The sequence below is a fragment of the Carlito syrichta genome, unplaced genomic scaffold (assembly GCF_000164805.1).
Source record: "Carlito syrichta isolate Samal-C Ts95f unplaced genomic scaffold, Tarsius_syrichta-2.0.1 Scaffold107946, whole genome shotgun sequence".
Lineage (NCBI taxonomy): Eukaryota > Metazoa > Chordata > Mammalia > Primates > Tarsiidae > Carlito > Carlito syrichta.
The window spans coordinates 111,994-137,635 of record NW_007052042.1 but is presented as its reverse complement, the minus strand read 5'-3'; the positions used below and the strand labels follow the sequence as shown (position 1 = coordinate 137,635).

The 25,642-nt window shown below is 53.1% G+C and overlaps 1 protein-coding gene across 1 annotated transcript in view; it reads left to right on the top strand.

Moving 5' to 3' along the window:
- The first annotated feature begins 2,679 nt into the window (after positions 1-2,679).
- The window catches only part of ACOX3 (acyl-CoA oxidase 3, pristanoyl), a 40,605-nt gene continuing 17,642 nt past the window's right edge, over positions 2,680-25,642 (top strand). Inside the window, exons 1-9 of the mRNA XM_008067942.1 lie at positions 2,680-2,827; positions 3,207-3,440; positions 4,283-4,357; positions 4,850-4,939; positions 8,654-8,797; positions 13,873-13,961; positions 20,089-20,185; positions 22,076-22,258; positions 23,976-24,077. Of these exons, the coding sequence (XP_008066133.1) occupies positions 2,684-2,827; positions 3,207-3,440; positions 4,283-4,357; positions 4,850-4,939; positions 8,654-8,797; positions 13,873-13,961; positions 20,089-20,185; positions 22,076-22,258; positions 23,976-24,077 (1,158 nt within the window). The 5' untranslated portion in view covers positions 2,680-2,683. The remainder of the gene's footprint in view (positions 2,828-3,206; positions 3,441-4,282; positions 4,358-4,849; positions 4,940-8,653; positions 8,798-13,872; positions 13,962-20,088; positions 20,186-22,075; positions 22,259-23,975; positions 24,078-25,642) is intronic.

Below are 25,642 nucleotides of genomic sequence, written 5' to 3'. Positions count from 1 at the left end.
GGTCTTGAAAGTCTTTCAATTTTGTAAAAGTTTTCAGAGTACAAGTTTTACACTTCTGTTGAATTTATTCCTAAATATTTTATTTCATGCTGCTGTTGTCAGTGGAATTGTTTTCTTCATTTTATTTTTGAATTGTTCATTGCTAGTGCATAGAAATAGAATTGAGTTTTGTATATTGATCTTGTGCCTTGCAAACTTACTGAACTAATTTATTAATTCTGATAGGGATTCCTTAGGGTTTTTCTGTATCCAAGATTATGTCTACAAATAGAAATTGTTTCTAATCTGGATACTTTTTATTTGGTTTTCTTATGTAATTGCACTGGTTAGAACCTCCAGGAAAATGTTGAATAGAAGAAGTGAGTGGACATTGCTGTCTTGTTCCTGATCTTAGCAGAAAAACATTTAGTTTTTCACAGTTAAGTATGATGATCACTATGGGCTTTCTTTAGATGCTCTTTGTCAGGTTGATGGTGTTGCCTTCTAATCCTAGTTTGCCAAGAGTTTTTATCATGCCTAGGTGTTGGATTTTGTCACATGTTTTTTCTGCATCTATCGACATGATCATGTTTCTTGTGTGTCTTTTTTAAAAATTAGTTTGATGTGTTACATTAATTGATTTTCAGATGTTGAACAGCCATGCATTCCTGAGATAAATTCCATTTGGTCATAATATATAATGATTTTTATATATTGCTGGATTCAGTTTCAAACTTTTCTTAAGAACTTTTGCATCTGTACCATGAGGGATGTTAGTTTGTTATGTTTTGTTTTCTTGTACTGTCTGTGTCTGATTTTGATGTCAGGTAATACTGGTCTGTAGAACGAGTTGGAAAATGTTATGTTTTTGAAAGAGTCTGAATAAGCGGTACTCTTTTTTAAATGTTTGGCAGGATTCACAATTGACAACCCCTGAGTTGATTCAATCTCTTTATTCATCATAGGTCTGTTAAGATTTTCTGTTTCTCGAAAGGCACTTTGATAGATTGTATCTTTCTGGGAATTTTGACCATTTCATCTATTTTGTTGGCATACTGCAGTTCATCATATTCCCTTATGATCATTTTTCTTTCTTTCTTTCTTTTTTTGAGTTGGAATCTTACTTTGTCACCCAGGCTGGAGTGTATGGCATGCTCACGACTACCACAGCCTTGACCTGCTGGGCTCAGGGGATCCTTCTGTCTCAGCCTTCAAAATAGCTGGAACCATAGGTGTGCACTACCTCGCCCAGTTTATTTTTTGATTTATTGTAGAGATGAGGTCTTGCCAAGTTGCCCAGGGTGATCTTGAACCCCTAGACTCAGGCAGTCCTCTCATCTCTGCCTCCCAAAGTTCTGGGGTTACAGGCGTGAGTCACTGCTCCTGGCCCACTTTTATTTCTTTAAGGTTAGCAGTACTGTCCTGTTTTTGATTCCTCCTGATCAGGAATTTGTGTTTTCTTTCTTTTTGCTTCGTCAGTCTAGCTGAAAGATTGCCGATCTTGTCCGTCTTTTCAAAGAACTTTTATTTTTGTTGATCATCTCTATTATTGTTCTGTTTTGTGCAATCACGTGCTGCTCCAGTCTTGATCATTGTCTTCCTTCTGCTCGCTTTAGGTTTAGCCTGTGCTGCTTTTCCTGATGTCACAGGGTGGTGCTTGAAGGGCCTGACTTTGGGGTCAGACGGTACTGGGCTCGAATCCTCTTCCCCAGTTCTCAGAGGAAGGGGGTCTGGGAAGACACAGCCTCTCTGAACTTCCGTTTTCCGTTTTCCGGCGGGGACAGTTGTCCTGGGCTCACAGTTGTAGGGGCAGCTAATAAGGCGCGTCCATAAAGGGCAGCGTCCCTGGTCCCTGAGCGGGTGCCCAGACACGCCGTTCCCACCTCTGCTCACAGGCAAAGTGTCCCCGGCAGTGGGGACCGGGCAGGCTCAGGCTCCAGCGTCCCGACTGTTTCACCTTACAAGGAAAAGGACTCAAAGCCCTCCTGGGCCTTAACAGTTAAGCTGGGGAGTCCACACCTGGGACCCAGCTCTCCTGTGTCTCCCTGAGTCTGGATTCGCAAGCCACTCTGTCCAGTGCCTCGAGTGGCTGAGGCACTTGGAGAGGGACCCGGTCTTTTCAGAAAATTCCAGAGAAGTTCTTTGGCTGAGAGAGCTGGATTTCGCAAGGCCTGCTGTTAGCAGGAAGCCAGATGTTTGCATGTCGAGGAGAGACCAGGACAGAAACCTGTGACCAGAGGTTCTGTGCCAGATGTCCCATGTTCAGGCGGGCTTGGGGTGGATGGGGATGCTAGGTACTGTTGTGTGTGGCCAGAGTGGACCGGCCAGCACTGACTGGCTTCCAGAGGGAAAGTGTGCTGGCCCCTGGTTTGGTGAGTCTAGAGCGTAGGTCTGGACATCCGGGGTGCCCCCAAGAGGTGGAGGTGTTCTCAGGTAAAGCTGTGGCAACAGAAAACAAACCTCCAACAAAACCTCCGTGCTGTGCCCCGGCAGCCTCGGTTGTGCTACCACGTGCACTGGCCACAGTGAAGCGGATGCTAGCTATTCACGTGGTGATTCTTTCTTGCTGTCCCTTGGACTCGGGGTTTGTTTTTCTCTTGTTGATAATACGTTGCTGGTTTTACTCTTGTTCACGGGTGATACCAATCCATGGCGTGAAATGCACTGACACAGGTTACATGTCTGAGCAGGTTGACACCTCGCGATGGCACCCACTGTGGGGGGAGGCGACGACGCTCTGCTCCCGGATCTCCCCCGGGGGCCCCTTGATGCCTACCGAGCTCGGGCGTCCTTCAGCTGGAAGGAGCTGGCGCTGTTCTTAGAAGGCGAGGACTTACTCCGCTTTAAGGTAGGTATGTGGCTGTGCAGGCCTGGCTAGTGGGTCCCCTGTGGAGTGAGCAGCTGAGTTCATTGGCAAAATGGGGCTTGTGGCTCTGGAAGCTCCTCGCCTGCAGGGCGAGACCCATGCCACCAGCCCGGGCCTCTCCTCTGTGCAACCACCACGGTCCTCAGGGAACTGAGGAGCTGTACAGGAGCAAGAACCAGTTGTTTACACGTCGCAGGCCTCCAGCCCCTCTCGAGTCAGCTGGGAATGGCATTCCTCTCGGGTGTCCCCAGGCCAAACTGTGTGTCCCATGGAGCCTGTGGCCTTGAATAGCACTATAAGCCAGAATGTCTTCAGATTCATCTTTTGCTTCCAAATAAGCCATCTCTGCCTTCTGTTCCAGAAAACCATCTTCTCAACTCTGGAGAACGACCCGCTCTTCGCCCGTTCCCGTGGAGCCGGCCTGTCCCTGGACAAGTACCGTGAACTGAACTTCCTGCGGTGCAAACGGATCTTCGAATATGACTTCCTTGACATAGAAGACATACTCAAGAATCCTCTGAAAGTGTCCACGCTGATTCACTGCCTGGGGATGTATGACTGGTCCCTGGCTACGAAGTACTTCCTCCACATGCTGGTGAGCACGGGCGTGAGCGAGTGGGGGAAGGATGCTACCCCCCAGCACTGAACCCTGCTGGCTGCCCTGTTCCTGGGACAAGCAGGACTCCCAGAGTTTGTTCAGCACACATAAAATGCAGTGCTGTGAAGCTCCGAGTCCCATAAGAAGAGGAGCTTTGGGATTTTTCTTTGCTTTATCAAAAAAGAGGGAGAGAGAGAGAGAGACGGGTTACCTGGCTTCTGCCTGTAATCAATCCTAGCACTTTGGGAGTCCAAGGCAGGAGGGTTGCTTGAGGCCGGGAATTCGACACCAGCCTGAGCAGCCTGGCAAGACCCCATCTGTACAAATTTTTTTTTTAAGCCAATAGGAAAGAAAAAGTAGGGGAAATGGAGAAACTTGTGCTTTCCTTTCTCATGTGCTGGTGAGATGAGCTTGGGATGGCAACATTGCCCTGTCCATGCAGAGACTGTTCACTGGTGGTGGGTTCTACTCTATACATACCCTCACACTCTCATTCCCCCACTTCCCCCCACTTCTGTTCTCAGACCCTCTGGATGCCTTTCAGGCATCGTAAGTCTGAGGTGTCTGTGTATAACGTTTATACACTGCTTGGCACAAGGGCCAGGGTCTTTTCACGAGTATAGGCTCAGTCCCCCTGGGCAGCTGGGTGTCGGGAGACCCTGCCTCTGGTGTCACACTGCCAGCTGGCCTCTCAGAGCCCCTACTCTCCTCCTCTGTGGAAGCGTGCGGCAGCTGGGAACCTGTGCAAGGTGGTGGTTGGGTGCCTGTCAACTGTAAAGTTCCAGAATAGCGGGCTCTTCTCAGCTGCATCTGTTTATGGGATGATCTTGTATTTTTAGGTTTTTGGAGCAACAGTTTACAACTCCGGTTCCAAACGACATTTCAGATATGTTAAACAGACCGCCACTATGGAGGTGAGTGAGGATCATGGTGGGCTGTGAGCCCAGTTCTCTCACCCAGTCTCCTTAGAGATTTGTGCAAAGGGGAGACTGCAGGAGAGGGTCCTAGGGTGGGGGGTGGTCGTGCTCTTCTTGGTTCCTGGGGTTCTCAGGCTTCTGCCTGAAGAGTTAGCACTAAGCTCTACCTGCCATGGGTACGCTGAGCTCCCAATACTGGTGAGTTCACGCCGATGCCTTCCACGATCTGCTCCCGACCTGAGCCATTCTCACTGCCATGCTGACTCAGGGAGGTGCTGCCCGCATGGGTGAGCCGCATCCTCATCAGCCAGACAGCCTGGCTGCCAGTGTGACAGAATGGTGCATTCAGTCACTAGTGGGCTCAGTGGTCGTGGAGATTTGGGGCTTGGAACCTTGGCTGAGTTCTTAGATGAAAGGGGTGGTGGGGCCCCTTAGCTCTGTGTGTGAAGAGCTGATCTTGCCTCCTCTCGTTTGTGCTGCAACTTTCAGATTTTTGGATGTTTTGCTTTGACCGAACTGAGTCACGGCAGCAACACGAAGGCCATGAGAACAACTGCGCACTACGACCCCAGCTCAGAGGTAGGTGCCATCTTCCCATGAGTCTCTGGGCTTAGAGTGCATGAAACATCATGAGTGCACGTGACATCGCCAGGAATAGAAACAAGCGAAACCAGAAACTCGTTCTTATGCATGCGTGCGTGTGAAACACACACTGAGGTTCGCCATGCTGGAGAGTGAGAGCCCAGGAGAGGAGGGCTTGCGAGGCAAAACCCATGCCCCCTGTGAAATTTACCAAGAACGCGCCATGGGTGGGATTTGTGTGTAATGTGAGTGTGGTGCGGAAGTGCTCATCTTGTAAAACGTGTGGCTTTGTTTTCCAGGCAGCCTGTTGGTAGTGGATTCGCAAGCTGTCCATTTTCTTTTCTTTTTTTGAGGTGGGGTCTTGCCCTGTCACCCAGGTGGGAGTGCAGTGAGTCATAGCTCACTGTGGCCTCCGATCCCCGGACTCAAGTGCTGTCCCGCCTCAGCCTCCCAAAGTGCTGGGGTTACAGGCTTGCACTCCCACTTCCAACCTGTAGACCCTTCAGATTGTCATGCTCTGCGTAGGGACCCATGTGGAAATGCGGGCCCCTCCACCCTCACTCCTTCATAGCCGCCTGCGTGCCCGGGGCCGGGCTCTGTCAGTCTGGCTCCCCTGGTCTTTGATCTTTCTGAGGCGTCTGGTCTGTGCCACTGCCTGGCGTCTCCACTGAGTGCTGCCAGTGCAGGCGCTGCCGTCTGCCCAAGGGCACCATGAACCCGCGGGTCGGCCCTCGTGCTCTAGGAGTGTCCCCGTGTGGCAGAGGGTGACAGGCCACGTCAGAAGTGCTGTGGGGGGCACAGGGCAGCCAGAGAGAGGGGGAGGGGCGGCCCTCCCCCTCACGCGCCCTGCTCTGGCTCTCTGCGGTCCCGCTCTCCTTGGCCTCTGCCGTCCCTGAGGCCCGTGTCTACCTGCCTCTCTCCTCCCCGGCCTGGGGGTTTGGGAGCCTTCCGCCTTTCCCCCGGTGGAGCTGGGCGGAAGAGCTCCGTGCGGCAGGATGTAAAGCTCTGTGCCCATGTATGTGCTTGTTCATCATCCATTCATCTGTTTGTCCAACAACACAGGCTGAGTGTGGACTCTGTGTCTAGGGGACGCATGGAGGAACACAGAAGGAAACCCAAGTGGAGCCCCCAGGCCGGGCAGGGAACAGTCGGAGACAGTCCCTGTGTGGAGCGGTGTGGGCTCCCGTGGGGGGTCTGGGGAGGCCGTCAAGGATCCCCATCAGAGTGGGGCTGAGAGAAAGCTGCACACTGGCCCTCTTGGACTTTCATTTTAATTTTTTGAGACACAGTCTCCCTCCGTTACCCAGGCTAGAGAGCAGTGGCACAGTCACGGCTCACTGCAGCCTTAACTCCCAAGGCTCAAGTAACCCTCCCACCTCAGCCTCCTGAGTAGCTGGGACTGTAGGCATGTACCACCACACCTGGCTAATTTTTTTTTTTTGGCAGAGATGGAGTCTCACTGTGTTGCTCAGGTTGGTCCCAAACTCCTGGCCTCGAGCAGTCCTCCCACCCCAGCTTCCCAAAGTGCTGGGATTACAGGCATGAGCCGCTGCACCCAGTGGGTTTTTATTTTTTAAATCCCAAGGTATCTTTGTCTGAATGCAGTCTTTCCGGCCCGTGGCCCCATTTCCTCCTGCTGTCTCCAGTACTGTGGCCCTGCATTGCCAGGAGATGGGGCCGTTTCTGACTGGTAGAGGGAGCACAGGGCCCAGGTGGCTCAGGGCTGGGCATGACGTGTGTGTGGCTGTGTCCCAGCACCCAGCAGAAGTCAAAGAGTTGGTTCCGCTCTGTTTGCAAAGAGCAGTTCTCATTTCTTCCTGCTCCTGGCATCTGGCCCCTAAGTGAAGATTGGAGCGTGACATCAGATACATGGAGGTGAGGCACCCAGGAGCCTGGTTGAGCTGCTGGCTGTGCCCTTGTCTACACAGCAGACATTGCTGAGCACCTGCTGTGTGCGAGACATCGCTTTCCAGAGGAGGCAGGAAGCAGTGAGCATGGCTGACAAGCCTCTGCGGTCGTGGGCTAGAGGGAGACACTGGCACAAGCAGGGAGAGTGAGGTGGACCAGGTGCCGGGGAGGCCCTCCAGGGGACACGGATGGCATGGCGGTTGCAGGGAGGGCAGCTGCAGGGACAGGCTGAGTCGTGAAGATCTGCGTGGAGCCACGGCCCCAAGAGCTGGTGTGGGCTGGGGCTCTGAGCCTGCACACCTGCACCTGCAGAGGATGGGTAACAGGGTGGAGGTATTGGAACTGCTGTGTGCTGAGGAGAGGGCAGGGAGGGCTGAGGCTGGGGTGCCCCCCCTCACCTCAGCTGTCACTGAGAGAAGATTGCAGAAGGCATGGTCAACATGCCCCTACCTAGCCCCCGCCTCCAGTGAAATTTCAGTGTCTCTGAGATAATTGCTCGCTACTCTTGGTTTATAAAGTCACACCCACTGCAGGGTATGGAGGGAAATCCTCCTGGGGTCATTGTTTGCAGCTTCCTACCCTGCAGGAGATGGAACCCGGAACCAGAACTCACCCACGACAGCCCCCAGCAGTGAAAACTCGAGCATGGCATAGATGCCGGCAGCTGAGGTGGCCCGGGCAGCTGTGCAGGTCACATACTATCTCTTTACCTGCAGACGCCCCTCTGTCTGGCTCCAATCCCACTCGCATCATGCAGTCCTGCCTTTGGGTGTCTGTGATCTCCCCTCCCGCCTCACTTGCAGACCTCCCGTTGGATGCCGGGGCAGGCCCAGCAGCCTGACTCCTGCCTGCTGGCCTCTGCTGTTCTTCTCCGGACTCACTATTCTTCTCTGGACTCACTGAGCACCTGCCGTGCTCACGCGTGATCTGTCCACACCCCTTCTAGCCAGGCACTGAGCACTGGGATGCCACCCATCTCGTTTGTTCAGTGATTCTTTCACTCTGACATTCCAAGTGCCTGCCTTGTGCTGGGGACATTTGGGGTGTAACCTCAGTTTTGGAGCTTGTCGGTGGGAGACAGAGTAAAAGAACAGCTCTATGTGTCGTGGGCTGTAAGTGGGTGGGGGATGTGGGAGGGCGCCATGCCAGCAGGGTGTTCTCCCTAGAGGGTGTGATCAGCAACTGCCTCTGAGAAGATGAGGGAGTTTGCCAGCCTACAGAATATCTTACATCTGTTTTGTTAGAAATATTGGTCACCATTTTCCATAAGAAAGTTTTTAAGGCAGGAGATACAGAGATATGCTCTGTCTAAAAAATACAGCCTAAGCCGGGTTCGGTGGCTCAGCCTTATAAGCCCGTGCCTTGGGAGGCTGAGGTGAGTAGGTTGCCTGAGCCTGCGGGTTCGAGACCCGCCTGGGCAGCGAGACCTCATCTCTACAATAAATCAAAAAATTAGCCGGTCGTGATAGCGCGTGCCTGTAGTTCCAGCTACTCGGAAGGCTGAGGCGGAAGGATCGCCGGAGCCCCAGCAGGTCGAGGCTGCGGTGGCCGGGAGCGGCCACTGCACTCCAGTCTGGGCGACAGAGTGAGACTCCGACTCAAAATAAATAAATAAATAAATAAATAAATATAAAAATAAAAAATACAACCTGCCTGTGCCACACAGGAAGTAAAATGTGCAAGCAATTTTGACTCTTGTCTCAACTATTTTGATCACAGAAAATGGAATCTAGTGAAAAGGAAAAGCAAGGCTGTGTGTGTGTCAGCTGCTGACTCTAACTTTCACTTTTTTCCCTCGGGCAGGAATTCGTCATACACTCCCCTGATTTTGAAGCTGCCAAATTCTGGATAGGCAACATGGGCAAGACGGCTACACACGCAGTGGTGTTTGCTCAGCTGCACATGCCGGGGGGCCAGTGCCATGGGCTGCATCCTTTCATCGTGCAGGTAGGACACCAGCGTGGTGATACACGGTGGCAGCCCCCAGCGGGGACAGTGTGTGCCCCAGGGGCACTTAGGCATCTAGTGAGTAGAGCCCAGGGACTCAAGTGAGCATCCTGCAGAACACGGAAACCCCTCCCTCCCCCAAGAAAGGGTCATCTGGCCCAGTGTCCAGGTGTCACAGTAGAGAGGGCCTGGCCAACATTCCTGGCTGTGAGATCCGCAGCCTCTGAGATCATCTGTCTGACATCCTCCCTGTCCCCCTGGGGCTGTGTCAACATTGCCTCCGATGCTTGATCTGGGTCTCCTGGCCTCACCCTCCCGGGATTCCTACTTGGAGGTCTGAGGAGGGCTCGGGAGTGCTGATGTGACGTCTGCCTTGGCATCCCCACTGTGGCCCGCACACAAGGAGAGTTGTGGCTGAGGGTGTACCCAGGGCTGATGACCTGACCAGGTGTGCAGTGGGCTTCCCACCCCACCCACGGGGCTACTGGGTCCTTAAACCTGGAGCTACTGGGAGCTTGTCTAGGGCCTTCCTCTCTGGGCAGCCTTGATGCTGAGTTAAGTCCCACCCCATTCTGGCATTTTTGTTTTGTGAGGCTTTTCTGGTGGGGAGGCTCTCATGAGAGAAGAAAACCACCACGGCTTTATGTTTTAATTGAGGGGAAGTTCACATATCATACAGTTAACTGTGTTCTTTGAGTCAGAGTCTCCTCACTCTGTCACCCAGGTGATTGATCATGGCTCACGGCAGCCTCGACTTGCTAGGCTCAGGTGATCCTTCTGCCTCTGCCTCCAGAGTAGCTGGGACTGCAGGTGCGCACCACCACACCCAGCTTTTTAAAAATTTTTTGCAGAGATGAGGTCTTGCTACATTCCCTAGGCTGGTCTCAAACTCCTGGGCTCAAGCAACCCTGGCCTGGTTACTGTTTAGAAATACGTAATCAGTGGCATTTAGTACATTCACAGTGTTATGCAACCACCACTTCTATCTAGTTCCCAAATCCTTTTATCTTTCTAGAAAAACACCCTGTAGCCATTAAGCCGTCACTTGCCAATCCTTCTGCCTCAACCCCAGGCAACCACTAGTCGACTTCTTGTTTTTGTGGATCTGCCTGTTCTGGACGTTTCCCATGAAAACAGTCATGAAATATGTGGCTTTGCATCCAGCTTCTTCACTTAGCATCATGTTTTCAAGTTTTGTTCGTGTTGTAGCATGAACCAGTACTTCCTTCATTCCTCTTTGTGACTATATACTGTTCCACTGTATGGATAGACCATTTGGTTATCTGTTCATCCAGTGATGGGCATTGGCTGTTTTCACCTTTGTCTATGGTGAATACTGCTGCCGTGCATATTTGTGAATGAGTGTCTGTTAGAATACCTGTTTTCAGTTCTTTTGGGAGTATGCCCAAGTGGCGTTTCTGGATCATGTAGGAATACAATGCCTGTCTTTCTGGTGGACTACATGCTGTTTTCTGCCATGGCTGCAGCATTTGACATTCCCACTTGCAATGTAGGAGGAGTGCAGTTTCTCCCCATCCATATCAACTCTTGCCATTTTCTGTTTGTTTGTTTTTTCTCCCTTCTTAATAGCTACCCCAGCGGGTGTGAAGCGCTGTCCTGTGACGGTTTTGCTTTGCATGATGTGACTGCCCAGTGCTGTCGAACGTCTTTTGCCGTGCCAGTGGGTCCTCTGTATACCTCTGTGAAGAAACGTCAGCTTGCTCGATAGGGTCAGGGTGTCGGCCACTGACACTCAAAGACAGAGAGTGGGGCGACTTCCCAGTGGAAGAAAGGGCCGCTCTGATGGAGGTTGTTGGCCTGAGAGGCTGGAGATGGCTTTCCAGAGGGTGTCCCGTGGGATTGGTTAAAGGGCATGTTGGCTTTCTCCAGTGGGTTCTAAGTTGAAAACTGGAACCAGACTTAAGGCAGCTCTCCGTTAAGTGCTGGCCCACTGGGGTCAACTGCTCCAGGGGTCCTTGCTTGGCCCTCTGGGTTGGCTGCTGTGGACGTGGTCGGAATTCAACTTTTATATGCGGTCTGGTCCCTGGCTTTTGGTTCCTTTTTCAGTTGGTTGTCTTTTTGTTGAGCCACGAGTATTCTTTGTGTGTTCTGGATGCGACGCCGGTATCAGACATCGCACTGCGGATACTTCCTCCCACCCCATTGGTTTACTCGCTGCTTGCTGGATCGTGCCCTTGGATGCGGTCAAGTCCAGCTTTATCTGTGTTTTCCTCTTGGTGCCTATGACCTTATTTTTCACTTGACCTGAACATTTGAATGACTGCAGACCGGACACGCTTTTTCTTTGCTGCAAGGATATAGGAGGAAGCAGCGTTTGCCTGCTCTTGCACAGCCAGCACGGTACTGGCACCAGATGTGTGGCTTCTCCCTACTCACTGGGTGACGCTCCAGCGGACACCAGCTGGGCACCCTCTTGTTCAGTTTGGTTCCAACACCGTCCGCCTGGAGATGGCTCAGACTCCACAGGGTGAGGCCGAGTCCCACAGGACGGCCCCTGCTTCAGACACCGGTCACAGGTCCAGGTCGGGGCCTGGGCTTCTGACCGACTAGCTGTAGGCTGGGTTCCCTTGATCTGCCTCGGGTTGGATTAATGGACTCACAGAACTCAGGGAAGCACTTTGCTGACGTTGGCGGGTTTCTTATAAGGGAGGTGGTGAAGGGTGCAGATGAGGAGATGGGGGATGCGGGGAGCAGGCAGGGAACGTGGGAGGGAGAGGGGCTTCCTTCCGTGCCTTCCCTGGGTGCAGCCCCTCCGAGAGCAGCCACGAACCTGGGTCATTTGGATTTGTGGAGGCTTCATTGCGGAGGCCTGACTGATTGCATCCCCGGACGTTGGTGATCCCCTTGACCTTCCCCCGCTTCACTCCTCTCCCTTCCTCCCGCCCCTGGAGACCAGTGGGTAGGGCGGAGAGTCCCGACCCTCTAATCCTGCCTTGGTCGTTCAGGGCGACCAGCCACATTCTGAAGCTGTCTAGGGGTCCCTAGTCGCCAGCTGTTTCGTGACCACACTTAAGGCACTCTGACCACTCCAGAGATAAAGAAGTTTAGGAGCTGCGTGCCAGGAACCAAGGGCAGAGCCCAACCATATACTTAGTACAGTGTCACAGCTACTTGACCTAAAGCTACTATTCCTGTTTCTGATACCTGGGGTGCATGCCATATGGAAGTTGCCTGGACTGCAGTTCTGCTTTCCGTGTGTCTGATCTTTAGACTGTAGAGCCACATGTTTTAGACTCTCTATAAGTTATGCTAAAAATACACCATAGGATTTCATCATTTGTCCAACAAAGTGCCACCGTGTGCTGGTGCCGATCAGGGCCCCCAGGTCCTCCCTCCTAGAGTCATGGGGGAGGGACTGGTTAGGATTGGGGTCCATGCTTCGGACCCTTAGCTGGCACATGGCAGGCTGTCATCTACTGCAGGTTTGTTGTGTCACATCAGGTCGGCAGTCTCTAAGGAGGTGGGAAATGTTGGATGTTAATTGACACAAGTCAGCATTTTGAGATTAGTATGACATTAACCATTTCTGCTTTTGGGTTTAGAATTCTTTCTTTGATTCAAGAAGCATACTGGTATTTATAATAACAACATTTATTTCTGGATAAACTGAGAACTTGCAATAGCAGTGATTTCCTGTTTACTTGGAAATTACCAGCTCTTTTGGTATATGTGTCTCCTCTGCATTTCTACCTTCTTTTACTTTTTAAAAAAATTTTTAGAGTCATGGGGTCCATGGCAGATTCGTTCCATTGTGAAGACAAGGTCTGGGCTTCTGATGAACCCGCCACCCCCCCCAAGTGGTGAACGTGGTGCCCAACAAGTTTAACTTTTTTATAGTATCTGTTTCAAAAGGTCTTAGAAAATCTGTGTCTGAATCTTTACTGAGCCTTATTGAGAGATTTTAGACAGAGGAAAAGATGTTTTGCACTTGAATTTCAGCCCTTTTTAAAGTTTAAGTATCTTTATTTTAAAGTTCAGCTAGGTCAGTTGGCTGCTTCATGGAAATAAACAAAAGCTCCTGATTCACACAAATAACTACGTTCCCAGTAGTACTGGCTCCACATTTCTCTAAGGCAGGTTTGTCCACTCGGGCACCGCTGACAGCTGGGCTGGGCTCTGGGAGGCACCCTTTGCTCCAGCATGGCTGCAGCACCCTGGCATCTCCCCACTTGGTGCCACAGCCCCCCTCCAGTAGGACAGCCAGAGTTTCTCCACACATCACCCAGTGTCCCCAGGCAGGGAAGGAGGGATCCCGCCCTTGGGTCTGTGGCAGCACTCCTGGGAGAGAAACCCCTGTAGCAGCGTCCAAGGAGTAAACCATATCCCTCCCTGGAGCTCCCACGGTGCGCCATCAGCTGGCTGGATCCGTGTTTTGAGGAGTAGAGATTCACCAGAGCAATCTCAGCTGTTTCTCTTACTGCACATATGTGCTCAGCCATTTTGTCACTTTATTAAAACCCAGCAGAAAGTTCTGTATCTGCGATATGGATACAAGGGTCCTGATGTTCTCCAGGCAGGGGGTGCCTAGCAGCCCCTGTGTTCATCTCTCGCAGCTGGTGGGCTTGAGACAACATCAGCTGACTTTTCCATTCTGGAGGCTGGAGTCTGGAATCGAGGTGTCTTCAGAGCCGCGCTCCCTCTGGGGGCTCTAGGGAGGATCCTTCCTGTCCCTTCCAGCTCCTGGTGGCCCCAGGCATTGCTTGGCTTGTGGCTGCAGTGCTCCACTTTGCCTCCCTGTCCATGTGGCCGCCTCCTCTTCTCCATGCCCACTCTTATTCTGACTCGCAGGGCATGTGCCATGTGTTTAGGGCCTGCCTGGGGAATATAGGATGTTCTCGTCTCTATATCCTTAACTTCACTACCTTTGCAAAGATCTCATTTCCAGATAAGGTCTTGTTCCCAGTTCCTAGCCTTAGGACTTGGATACGTTTCTGCAGCACACAGTGTAACCCACAGCCGCCCATGGCCCCACCCTTGGGTTTGTGAACACATTCTTTTTGATGGTCGTGCAATCCTAACAGTTGCCGTGTGTTGCTGTTTGTGGCTTTGTACAGATTCGGGACCCGAAGACCCTCCTTCCCATGCCAGGGGTGATGGTCGGCGACATAGGGAAGAAGCTGGGACAGAATGGGCTGGACAACGGGTGAGTGACTGAGCCGCTCAACACCGTGCTTCCTGCCGAGTCCCCGGCTGCATGACCACTCTCGTGGGATCTCACTGGGCCCACCGATGCTGTCCCCTGCCCTTAGATGTGCGCCTCGTCCCTGCGTGGACAGCGGTGTCCTGCTCAAACTCCTCAGCCCGAGGCCCCCTCCTCAGAGCCCTCAGGAAACCCGCTCTGCCCCAGCTTCCCTGTCAGACCCAGGCATTTGCCTGTAGCTGGTGGGGCCTCCACCTGGGTGGTGGCTGTGATGCGGGGCCCACTGCGCCTGCGTGAGGCCTTCGGCCGTGTCCTGACCTTCCTGGGGATTGGCCTCGGCCCACGTCCACGCTGAACTCGAGGGACCGGTGTTCAAGGCTGCCACCCTGGGCCTGGGCTTGCATTTCCGGTCATCTTAGTGTGACATCTTGGAAGACAGAGTGTTCCTGGTTTATTTGTTTAATCAGCCCACAGAGATCTACGTGGTTCAGTGGCAGGAGCTGCGACACAGGGTTGGTGCTGCCAAGGCCTGGCTTGGGCGGAGCCCAGAAAGACTAGCCAGTGCACGATGGCCTCGGGGCGGCCTGTGTGGTTAGGAGAGGGCGGCTGGTGACTCTGCAGTGTTCCTGGTAGAGGGCACGGCACAGGGTGAGGGCTGGGGGTGGGGGGCTGTGAGGCCCGGCAGTGTGCTGGGGAGCAGGCAGGGTGGGTGGGGAGAGCCGGTTCACGAGGGGTCCCGAGCATCTTTTGAGGGATTGGATTTCAGAACCCCACATAGGGAGCCGGGTGAACCCTGGGGTCAGATGGATTTGGATTCAACTTTGTTATTTTGCGTACTTTCTTGGCCTGTTTCCTCCTCTATAAAGTGGGTGATGGTGGACGTCCCATGCTGGACCCTTGCATGGGGCTGCCTGAGCAGGCCAGGGCTGGTCATCTCCCTCACCTGTGCGTGCAGACTCGACACGCCGTCTCCCGGGAAGCCTGCCCTGTGAGGTTTAGTCCCCGCTGTGCCCACGAGGTGATTTCTCATTAGAGGAGGCCAAGACAGAGCATCCCTGAGCCAAGCAGGGACTCGATTTCTCACTAGAGGCAGGAGCATCCCTGAGTCGAGGTCTTGCATCCCGTCTAGACTTGCTGCTTCATAACGAGGCTGGAGAGTAGAGGAAGCCCATCTCCCATAGTTGGAGCTGACTGGCTCTCGTGACCGGTTGTTGGGCATAAAGGAGGAGATGAGCCATTTCCAGAGAGAGGCTGCACCGGGTGGCTTCCAAGGTCCCAACTGTGGAGAAGCCTCCTTTTGTTTCTTCCTTCTAGAAAGTCTGGATGACCAAGGTGCAGGAGGAAGGTGCTGAGGAGGGAGACAGTGTCTCAAATCTCTGCCAGGGCCCCAGATTGTACTAGAGGCTGGAAACCACTAATTTTTGCACAATGTCATATCGGGGAAAAAAGTAAAAGGACATTGTTTAAAAGCAAGATAAGGCCAGGTTTGGTGGCTGACACCTATAATCCCAGCACTCTGGGAGGCCAAGGCAGGATGATTGCTTGAACCCAGAAGTTTGAGAACAGCCTAGGCAACGTAGCAAGATCTTGTCTCTACAAAAGAAAAGAAAAGAAAAAAGTCAGCCAGGTTTGATGGTGCATGGCTGTAGTCCCGGCTGTTTGGGAGGCTGAGGCGGAAGGATCCCCTAATACCACGAAGCTGAGGCTGAGGTGAAAGGATCACCTGAGCCCAGGAGGTTGAGGCTGTGGTGAGCCATGATTGCACCACTGCATTCCAGCCTGGGTGACAGAGTGAGACCTTGACTAATAAATAAGTAAATAAATAAATGTATAATAAAATAAAAAGCAAAATAAGACATACATGTACAAAACCCTCATAACTGACACCAATCTCACAGAATTCTGAACTCACTGGCTTCCACAAGGAATCCGCTTGTCGGTGCTGTGTTTGGCTGGTAGAAGCGTCGTCCCAACCTGGAGCCATAAATTCCCTTAGATCACTACTTTCTCAGGGTTTGCAGGGGACGGTGATCATGTGGCAGGTGTGGAGGACCAGGGCAGCAGGAAGCCCCCAACAACCTACTCGAGAAAGTGACGCAGTCTGATCTGCTGGAGAAAGATGGCCCTGGTCTCGGGCGAGATGGCGTCAAGTGCCATGCAGGGCCTGGGCGTGGCAGGGGCTGTCTTGGTCTGGACCTGAAGACCAGCATCCTTTTGTTAGATCCATGTGTTCTCTGTGGGACTGGGAAGCCATCTGCACTGTGGTTCTGTGTATCGGAGGGTCCCATGTGCACAGTCAGGCCGGCGGGTGTATCTTCCCCGGGCGGGTCGTGGTGAATTGCCACATCCAGTGGGTAGCATCAGGTTTGAGCAAGGATCTCCATTCACTGTTCATTTGGTTTTTCAAGTCAGAATCTTTTATATTATTTTGGGACATCACAGATCCTCCCAAGTAAACTCCTGTTTCTCGAGACTGAATACATGTCTCCTGGTGGACTGATTTCCCAAGAAGCGTTTTGCCAATCCACTTAGGATACGTACATCGCGTTGATATGGCTAAGACCCTTCTAAATAAATATAACATATCCCATCGATGTCATGAAGCCTCTTTTGAAACTCGCCATAGGGACAATGAGGACCGTGTCATGCAGCATTTCAGAGCTGCGCCATCAGGCCAGAGTCCCTGTGCCTCGGAGCCTATCTGTCTTTCTGCAGGCTCAGAGGCGAGAGACCAGGCAGGGATCTTGGAAGAAAGCTGATTCAATCCCCGAGCCTTTGAGGGCCCCGTAGCTTGCTGGTGCTGGAGTGGGAGCCAGTGAGCAATGCCTCCCGCCCAGGGAGGATACGCCCGCCGGCCTAACTGCGTACATGGGACCCTCCAATTCACAGAGCCACAATGCAGATGGCTTCCCAGCCCCACACAGAACACACGGCTCTAACAAAAGGATGCTGGTCTTCAGGTCCAGACCAAGACAGCCCCTGCCACGCCCATGCCCTGCGTGGCACTTGATGCCATCTCACCCGAGACCTGTGCCATCTTTCTCCAGCAGACCAAATTGCGTCATTTCCTCGAGTAGATCGTTGGGTGCTCTCCAGCCTGTACCCCCGAAATACCCGCCTCTTCCCGGGCTTGGCAGGTCCGGCGTGCCCAGCAGGGGGCGCAGCAGTGCTGGAGTTTCGCGGTGGCTTTAGGAACTTGCCTGAATTCCGTGGGATTTCCCCGCCAGGATTCTGCCTGCGTGTTCCAGGGCTCTGTCTTTTCAAAGGCCCGTATTACAGTGTAGTGATTTTTTTTTTTGTCATCAGTGTTGGGATCACTTATCTTGAAAAAAGTGGTTATGGTTTATAAGTTAGATTTGGTCACTTTATAAGAATGCCCAGCTGTGTGGTTTGCTGAGAAATCAGAGGCAAACATAGATTATGTGAACTTCTTCTAGCCTAATAGCTCTAAAAGCAAGATAACGAAGATCTTTCAAGTGATGTTTTCAGAAAAGCCAGACCCTTGAGGTGGGCTACAGGTACTTTTCTGGGCGTTACTCTGAGGTAAGGGCCTCCAGGCTCTGGGGCCCACCTCGAAGTGGCTGGAAGTCCATGAGGCTCCAGTGGGCTGGGCTTGGGGTTGGGCCTGGCGGCCCCGGGGGAAGAAGTAAACTGCTGGAACCTGGGAGCAGGGCCGAGGCCTGAGAACTCAGGATGGTGGGTCTTCTGTGCCACACACGTGTCCCTGTGCCACACACGTAACCCACAACACACACACCGTGACACCCACGTCCCCCTGCCCACTGGGGACACCAAATCAATCTGGCTTTCAGGTTGGCCCAGCCATTGGCCACATCTGGCTGTTTCAGGAACAACTTTCGTGGAACAGAAGCGATCAGAAGGGAATGTGTGGAGTTTGCTTTCAGTGGCACTCCAGGGAATGCTTTTGCGAGGATAAATACATGCATATTTGTTCAAATCTGTGGTGAGAAAGGGTGAAGAGTTTCCACTCCTTAAAAAGGGCCCTCTCGGCTGCAGAATCATGCTGGAAAAGGCATTCCTTGGCTTTCAAGTACAGGCTGGAACACGTCCAGTGTTGGCACCGAGGCTGGTTTTCTCATAAAATGGGGCATTCTGAATGGGTGGCTGCCCTGTGAGTGACGCTGCCACCTGCACGGGCGCTGGAGGAGGCAGCACGGCGTGGGCAGGCCCAGGTCGGGGGCCGTTGAGAGCTGGTCTGCAGCCGACCTCACCTCGTGCAGGGACGACCAGGGGCTGCCTCTTGCCTGTGCGGGCCAGGCCTGGCAGAGGGAACTGCAGTACCTCCCTCGCCAGATCTCCTCGGTTCCCCAAGGAGCTTGGGAGAGGCCTCCTCCAGCCCCGTCCTCCTCCCAGGGTCCTTGCTTTTCCCTGGGGGTGCTGGAAGGCACCCCTGTGTTGTTTCGTCAAGCTGTCCCCGGGACTCAGGGTTGTGGCCCCAGTGCCCCAGAGAACAAGGTCATACCCCACTCCTTTTCATCCCACGGCCACTCAGTGCCTCTTATTAGGAAGGTCCTGGGCCCTGTGGCCCTGACGTAACCGAGGAATAAGCCCGGGAAACTGGGACAAGAAACTGGCTCACCAAGGAATGGCAACAGCGGAGGGTCGCCACGGAACAGGACCACCCTCTAGGGGTTCCCTGAGGTCCACCCTGTACCCGTTGCAGGGTGGGGTGGGAATCATCATGGGCCTCCCGGGAAGGGTGGCGGTGGAGCTGCATGGCGAGGACCACCTGGTGTTGATGGTGAGGATGCCGGGAGGGCCCGGAGGCCTGGAGAGAGTCTGGTGGAGAGGGGCGTCCCGAGCAGGTGGGACGGGCAGGCCACACTGCAGGAAGGTGGTGCTGCTGGAGGAGGGACAGGGCCCGGCTGGGGGACTGTCTACGGTTTCTACAGGACCGGAGAGTCGCACGCAAGGCCGGGCCCTTCTGATGGCAGTTTGGAAAGCCCCTGCTCCCATGGGGAGGTGGAGGCAGGAAGGAGCCGATGCAGATGACGGTGCAGTCCGTGGACGGGAGGAAGCTGAGTGGGGATCTGGGCGCCAGAGCCTAGCAGGGCTGGGGGTAAGTGGAAGGGACAGCGCAGGTGGAGCTGATGCTGCGTGTGCTTGGAGGTGGCTCGGGACGAGGTGACGGGTGGGGCTTCTCCACTCTGGGGTTCAGGATGGGCAGATGGGAAAGAGGCACCGTCCCCTCCAGCAGCTGCCCCCTTCCCTGGCACGTGTGGTCCCTACAGAGGTGTTTTCTGTGGCTTAGTAAAGAATATTCCCTAAGACCTTGCGAGGGATCTCAGCCGTCAGGCAAGTTGCTATAGGAACTATTGATATTTTTCAGTTTGTTTTTTGGGTTTTCTCTGCATGGTTTATGTCATATCCATAACTGCATAGCCTCATTCCCTAGACTATTGTGAAATAGGCTTTTCTGACCCAACAACTATAACTGATACCTTTGATAGCTAATCCATCGTGATCTGTGATGAAGTGTGTGTAATTCCGTACTCAGCTGTTCAGAAGGAATGAATTTTCTTGCCCTGGGAGCACCGATGCCCTAATACAAGTTCTCTTGTTTGACCTGAGAGTTTTAAAACCTCAGTTTGCTGGTGTTATCACATCATGTTCTGGTTTGAGATCGAAGTATGAGAATTGGAGATTCTGGTCTTCGAAAACATGTTTCTTCTGTTGAATATTGCAGTTTTTACTTGTACGTGGGTGGGAAACACTCAGCCCTGCTCAGGCCTCTCTTCCCAGCATGCCCTAGAGAGCATACTTTGTGGCCAGTGGGAGTGAGGACTTGGCATTGATACGTGTAGCATACGGCCAACCTGTGCAACATACAACCTACCACACACAGCACACTTTCGTTTTTTTAATCTACTAAAAAATTTTTTTGTAGAAATGGGCTATTGCTGTGTTGCCCAGGCTAGTCTCAAACTCCTGGCCCCAAACAGTCTTCCTTCCTCGGCCTCTCAAAGTGTTGGCATCACAGGCACGAGCTCTCTGCTGGTTTCCTTGTCTTGGGGACTATACTGCCATTTAAGCTGCCCATGGAGGAGGCAAGAAAAGCCCCAGGAGAGAAGCCCTTTTTAACAGCAGTCCTGTGATTTCTCCCATACAGATTTGCCATTTTCCACAAGGTTAGAATTCCTCGCCAGAACCTCCTGAACAAGACAGGGGACGTCACTCCCGAGGGAACCTATGTCAGCCCCTTTAAGGTACTGGACGGTGTTTTCGTGGGGTCTGTGGGCAGGGCTTTCCAGGCGACTTGCCCTGCAGGGCCTGGCTTGGGTGTGTGCCACATGGGCTGAGCATGGCCGGGGGACACCTTTCTCGGTTCTGGTTCTGGGTCCCCCAGCTAGGAAGGGGACTCTTGGGCCAGCCACACCACCTGCGCAGATGGCCAGGGGGTGAATCCAAGCCTGACAACAGACACTGGCGGCCCAGCCACCCAGGAGTGTCCATTCCCCCGTAGGGGTCCCAGCTAGGGAACTGCCCCCTTCCAGTGCTGTTTCCCCAAGGGGTTAGAGGGGAGGTGACAAACAGAGTTCTCTGGTGTCCAGACCTCACTCCATCACTCCCCTAAACTCATTGAGAGTAGAGGAAAGACTGTGGTCCTGGCAGAGATGGCCCGAGTCATAGCTGATGGCCCTGGGAAGTTGTGAACTTACCTCTGGTCAGCTGTATCCTGAGCATGTACCCTTTGGAAGAACACTCCCAAGAACGCGTGTTATCTGACTGGAGCAGGGAGAACACGAATTTAAAGTGCGCGAGACAGAGAGATTCAGGAGAAGGAGACATGGAGAGAGATCAGCAACATGAAGCAAGTCATTTAACTCGTGGAAATATTAATAGAAAATAAGTTAAAAATTAACATAAAAATAAAATAATTGATAGAAAGAGCACATTGGAGGGGATGACCATAACAGGAGAAGGAACTAGAGGCTGGAGAATTATCTTCTGGTTAGGAAAGGGTTAACGAAGATGAGGCAGAGTTTGGCGAAACAGAGGAGATCCTGTCTTGGAACCGAGGGCAAAGAGCCTGGGGGGGACCAAAGAAGACGGGGAAGAGCCCGGTACTCAGGCTCGCGGTAGGGAAATGGAGGCGTTTCGAAGAGAGTATTCTGAAACCTTCTAGGTCTGACTCCAGTGGAGTAAAACTTTAACTTCAGATTTCTCAAGCACAACATTGAATGCAAGAAGACTGTGAAATGCTATTTCCCACCAATGAGAGAAAATAATTCTCACCATATATTTTTTGAACACAGCTAAACTCCTTCCTAGGAGAGAAATATTCTCAGACAGACAGAGTTTTGGGGGGGGTTGCCACACAAATCCCTCAGTGCTTTGGAGGAAGGGCCCCAAGCATAAAAGAAACAGACCTGGCAGGAGCAGCAAGAGAGAGGGGAGGAAAGATGGTCAGGTAATCTGGTGAGGGTCATGGACCAGGTGTGCTCACGGCACTGCTGTCGGGCCTTAGAAGCAGCCACTGCTAAAATGGTAACACGTGCCCTGAGATATGGAACGGGAGGTTCCAGCTGGGTGCACACAAAGGAACTGTCCATTTCATAGGCACACAAAGAATGATAGGTGGTTCATCAAGCCCCTTGAAAGGGCTGCCTTTGATGGAGAGTGGGCTTCAAGGGGAGTGGGAATAAAAGGAGCGTATTTTATGGATGGACTGTTGGAGCTAGAGAGGGTCTCAGCCCGGACTTCCCCACGTGTCCTCCGGCAGCTCAGGCTATGACTGAATCGTGCCGGGGTCAGAGGCAAAACCTCTGGAGGGACAGTTTGCAGGTCCCTGAAGAGGGAGCACTCAGACACAGTGCTGTCTGTTCTGCCACTCCCTTGGTTTGGAGTGGCCCTTCCCCAGGGAGCTGGGTGTCCCCTCTTTAGTGCCTCTGTTCCATTCACAATTCACCAGTAGCGCCTGTAGCCCCTGCAGGTCCGCCCTGCCTCACTGCCCTGCGCCCAGCACTCCAGGGACAGGACCTGGACAGTTGGGCACAGTCTGCACCGAGTGAGCATACCAGCACGCCTTCACCTCTGTGCTGCTGTCCAAGGTGCACATGGCCAGGCTCGCCTCACCATCGGCTTTCCTTCTGCAGGATGTCAGGCAGCGCTTTGGCGCCTCCCTGGGTGGCCTGTCCTCGGGGCGGGTCTCCATCATAGGCATGTCTGTTGTGAACTTGAAGCTGGCCATAGCCATTGCTCTTCGCTTCTCAGCCACTCGGCGACAGTTTGGACCAACCGAGGAGGAGGAGGTGCCAGTACTTGAGTACCAGATGCAGGTACAGCCTTTTCAAGTACCCTTCGCTTTCTTTCTACGGCGCATGCAAATACGCTTCTTTCGATAGTTGCGGTTTGGCTACTGGGAGTTGGCCAGGGAACGTAAGGCGGTTGACAGGACAGTTAGCAGGAGCAGAACCCCTCGGGCAGCGAGGCTTCTGTAAACGTTTTTAATTAAAAAGGAAGACATGCGAAGGAGCCAAAATAAGAACAATGGGAAGAAACGAGACTGGGCACCAGGTGTGTGCACCACCGATGCTCAGCTGAGATCTCCTCAGGCTGCAGGTGGTGGCCTCGCACATCCAGGGCACGCTCTTTGACACATTCGTCCCTCCCTAAGAAAGGATCCCCAGGATTTCACTTAAGAAGCAGCAGCTGTGTGTGCAGCCCTGTGCATTGTGATGGTATTGAGCACAGCAGAAGGGGCCGCAAGCCCGACACGTGCTGGCACCAGGCAGCCAGGAGCATGCGCAGGTGCAACTCAGGCCGCAGCCCAGAAGAGCACGGGCGTCACTACACAGAAGGGGCGATAAATTGCTGTCACAGCAAATGTTCCTGTGGGGCTCGTGGGGCACCCTTCCCTACATGCTCTGTGTTTGGTCTCTGCAGCCAGGTGGCTGGAGTATCATTCCCAGTTCACAGATGGGGAAACTGAGGGTCAGTTCCCTAGGAGACTCTAGTCGAAGTGCAGTAGCTCAGTCTGGCCCAGGTCTTGGACCAAGCTCTGCACCACCAAAGGCATAGCTGGTGAAATCCGAGGACCTTGTAACAGAATCACGGTTGCTTCTTTCGACAACCTTTGACCATGGCCATGAACCTGTTTTAGTCAGCGTCCTGGGTTGTGCCTGTATGGCACACCTTCTCCCCTGCGTACACTCCTATGGTGCATGTGTGGTCACAGAACCTCTGACTGTTCTGGGTGCCAAGGGCATCTCAGTGGTCAGGAGAACCATTGCGGCTGCAGGGCTTGGACTCAGGATCCAGATTCACCCCTCAGCTGGCTGTGTGTCCTCGGTCAAGGTCCTTAACCTATCTGTGCTCTAGTCTTCTCATTTGTAAGTGAGAACTGACGCTGACACCTCCTCCTAGGGTGGGTGTAGGATTAAGGAAGTTAGGATGTGAAGGCAGCTGGCAGGGTGTGCCCAGCACTCAGCGCTTGTTAGACCGTGGCGGTGAGGACGTGTCCCAGGCTCCTTCTGGGCTGGTCCTCTCCCCCTTCCCCTCCTCCCATCTATCCATCCAGCCAACAACCAACGTGCCCTGTCCCGTTCAGGCACTGGGTGTGCAAAGATGAAACAGACACACTTCCTGCCCTCCAAGGACTTGCCAGCGGTGTTTGCACCGCAGTTTCCTCCTCTGTGTCAGGTGATTGTTGCGCCCTTCTGGGCTCACGAGGCTCAGGCTGTCAACTCCCAGCAGGTTGGCCTTCTTAGTTCACCGGTAGGCCGGCGCGCTGTTCCTTAGCGACTTTGATGGGGCAGCTGTGAGTGGAGGCCTCCAGGGTGTTGCATCTGAGGTCATCTGCCCAGGGTGGGATGGCCAGGCTGGCTAAGTCAGGGTGAAGGTTTCCTCACGTGCCCAGAAGACGTATGGAGACCTTTGAGCTCACAGGGCACGAGGGCTCTGACACCCTGTCCCTGCTCTGGCCTTCACTGTCCCCAAGGTGCCGCCCTTCGTGAGAGCCTGTGCCGTGTTCACACAGGCATCTGTTTGTTTCAGCAATGGCGCTTGCTTCCCTACCTGGCGGCTGCCTACGCCTTGGACTACTTCTCCAAGTCGCTCTTCCTGGACCTGATAGAGCTCCAGCGAGGTGCCAGGCAGGTGAGGTGGTGTCATATTTCTCGGCAGCAGGGTTGTTTGAGTCTCACGGGGGCTGAACAGCCCGGTTCAGCCTTTATTTCAAACACAGTCAGTACGCCGGCCTGTGGGGACAGAACCCACAACGTCTCCTCCGGTCTCCCCGTGTTGGGCCGTGTGGACACATGTCCACGCTCCGTTTCTCAGGGATGTGCTGACACAGCTCCCAATCTGGCCTGTGAGTTCAGCTGTTGTTCCGTTTTTGAGCACATGATGGTTTTGCAGAATCCACACCACCCACCCTTCAGTAGATTTCATGGTTCTGAGCCCTTCATAAACAACCACACGAAGGTCTGAGTCTCGCTGACTGGATCTGAGTTGACAGGCAAGGATTTGTGCCAGAACAGAGCATGCACATCCGCTGAGACTAGCTGCTGCAGAAGGAGAATCCCAGGCTGACTTCTTTGCGGATGGTCAGGAGTGGGTTTTCCACGGCCCCTCCTGCTGCCCCTGGAGCTGGGTCAAGGTGTGAATGGAGAAAGAGGAGTGCGTCGGAAAGCAGGGCGGAAGTGCTGCCCTTCGGGCTGGACGGCATCAGAAGAAACCTGCTTCACACGGACATATCTCGAAATGCTCCTGGTTGTCACTGAGGCGCCAAGAGGCAAGGGTGGCGGAGGAGTGGCCCAGGGCTCCTTGCAGGGCCAGCCACAGGCCAAGAGGCCTGAGGAGGGAGCGTGTCTGAGAAGCAGAGAGGCCAAGCAGGCTCTTCCTTGATCGTGAGTCATGGCCACTTCTGCCAGCTGACATGTGCATTGTTTTCCTCTTAATAAAGTGTGGACATGCCTCTTTCTGGCACTTGACATTTCACCCAGGCACAGCAGAATCTAACATAGCCCCTTATCTGACACTGAAAACACCAGTAAAACGGATCATCTTATTTAGCAAGTGTATGTCTCTTTCTCTAGTTGTTTTGATTATTAGATACCAAGTAGAAGCAAAGGACTTTTTTTTTTTTTTTTTTTTGAGATAAGGTCTCTGTCCGCCAGTCTGGAGTACAGTGACAATTATAGCTCCCTGCAGCCTTGAACTTCTGGGCTTGAGTGATCCTCCTGCTTCAGCCTCCCAACAAAAGAATCTTGAAAAAGCATGTGTTGGCCACAAGGGAGAATGCCATGTGGGCACTCATGTCGCGCAGACTGTCAGTTCACCTCAGCCTCAGAGATCTGGCCAGTGCCGGCTCCTCCCTCTCCTGGGAGGAAGCACCACCTCCAGGACCGGGTCCTACTCCCTGGCCTGTCTTCAGACACACCACCAATGATTGTAGCCTCCAACGTGCTCATTTTACCCTTGTGAGCTTTGTGTAAACCAGGCCGTCATGCATATTCTGCAGTTTGCTTCTGGGACCTACGCCATGTCCTTGAGAGGTATTTGCTGGCAGAGCTGTGGTCTGTTGTCATTGCAGTGAAATTGTGTGAGTGTCATGGGGGGTATCCATTCTTCGTTAAAATTGGGCTTCCTTGTCTGCAGTTGTCAGGGTGTCTTGGATTAGACTTGGGGGATGCAACCCTCTCCTACTCGGGCTGAAACTC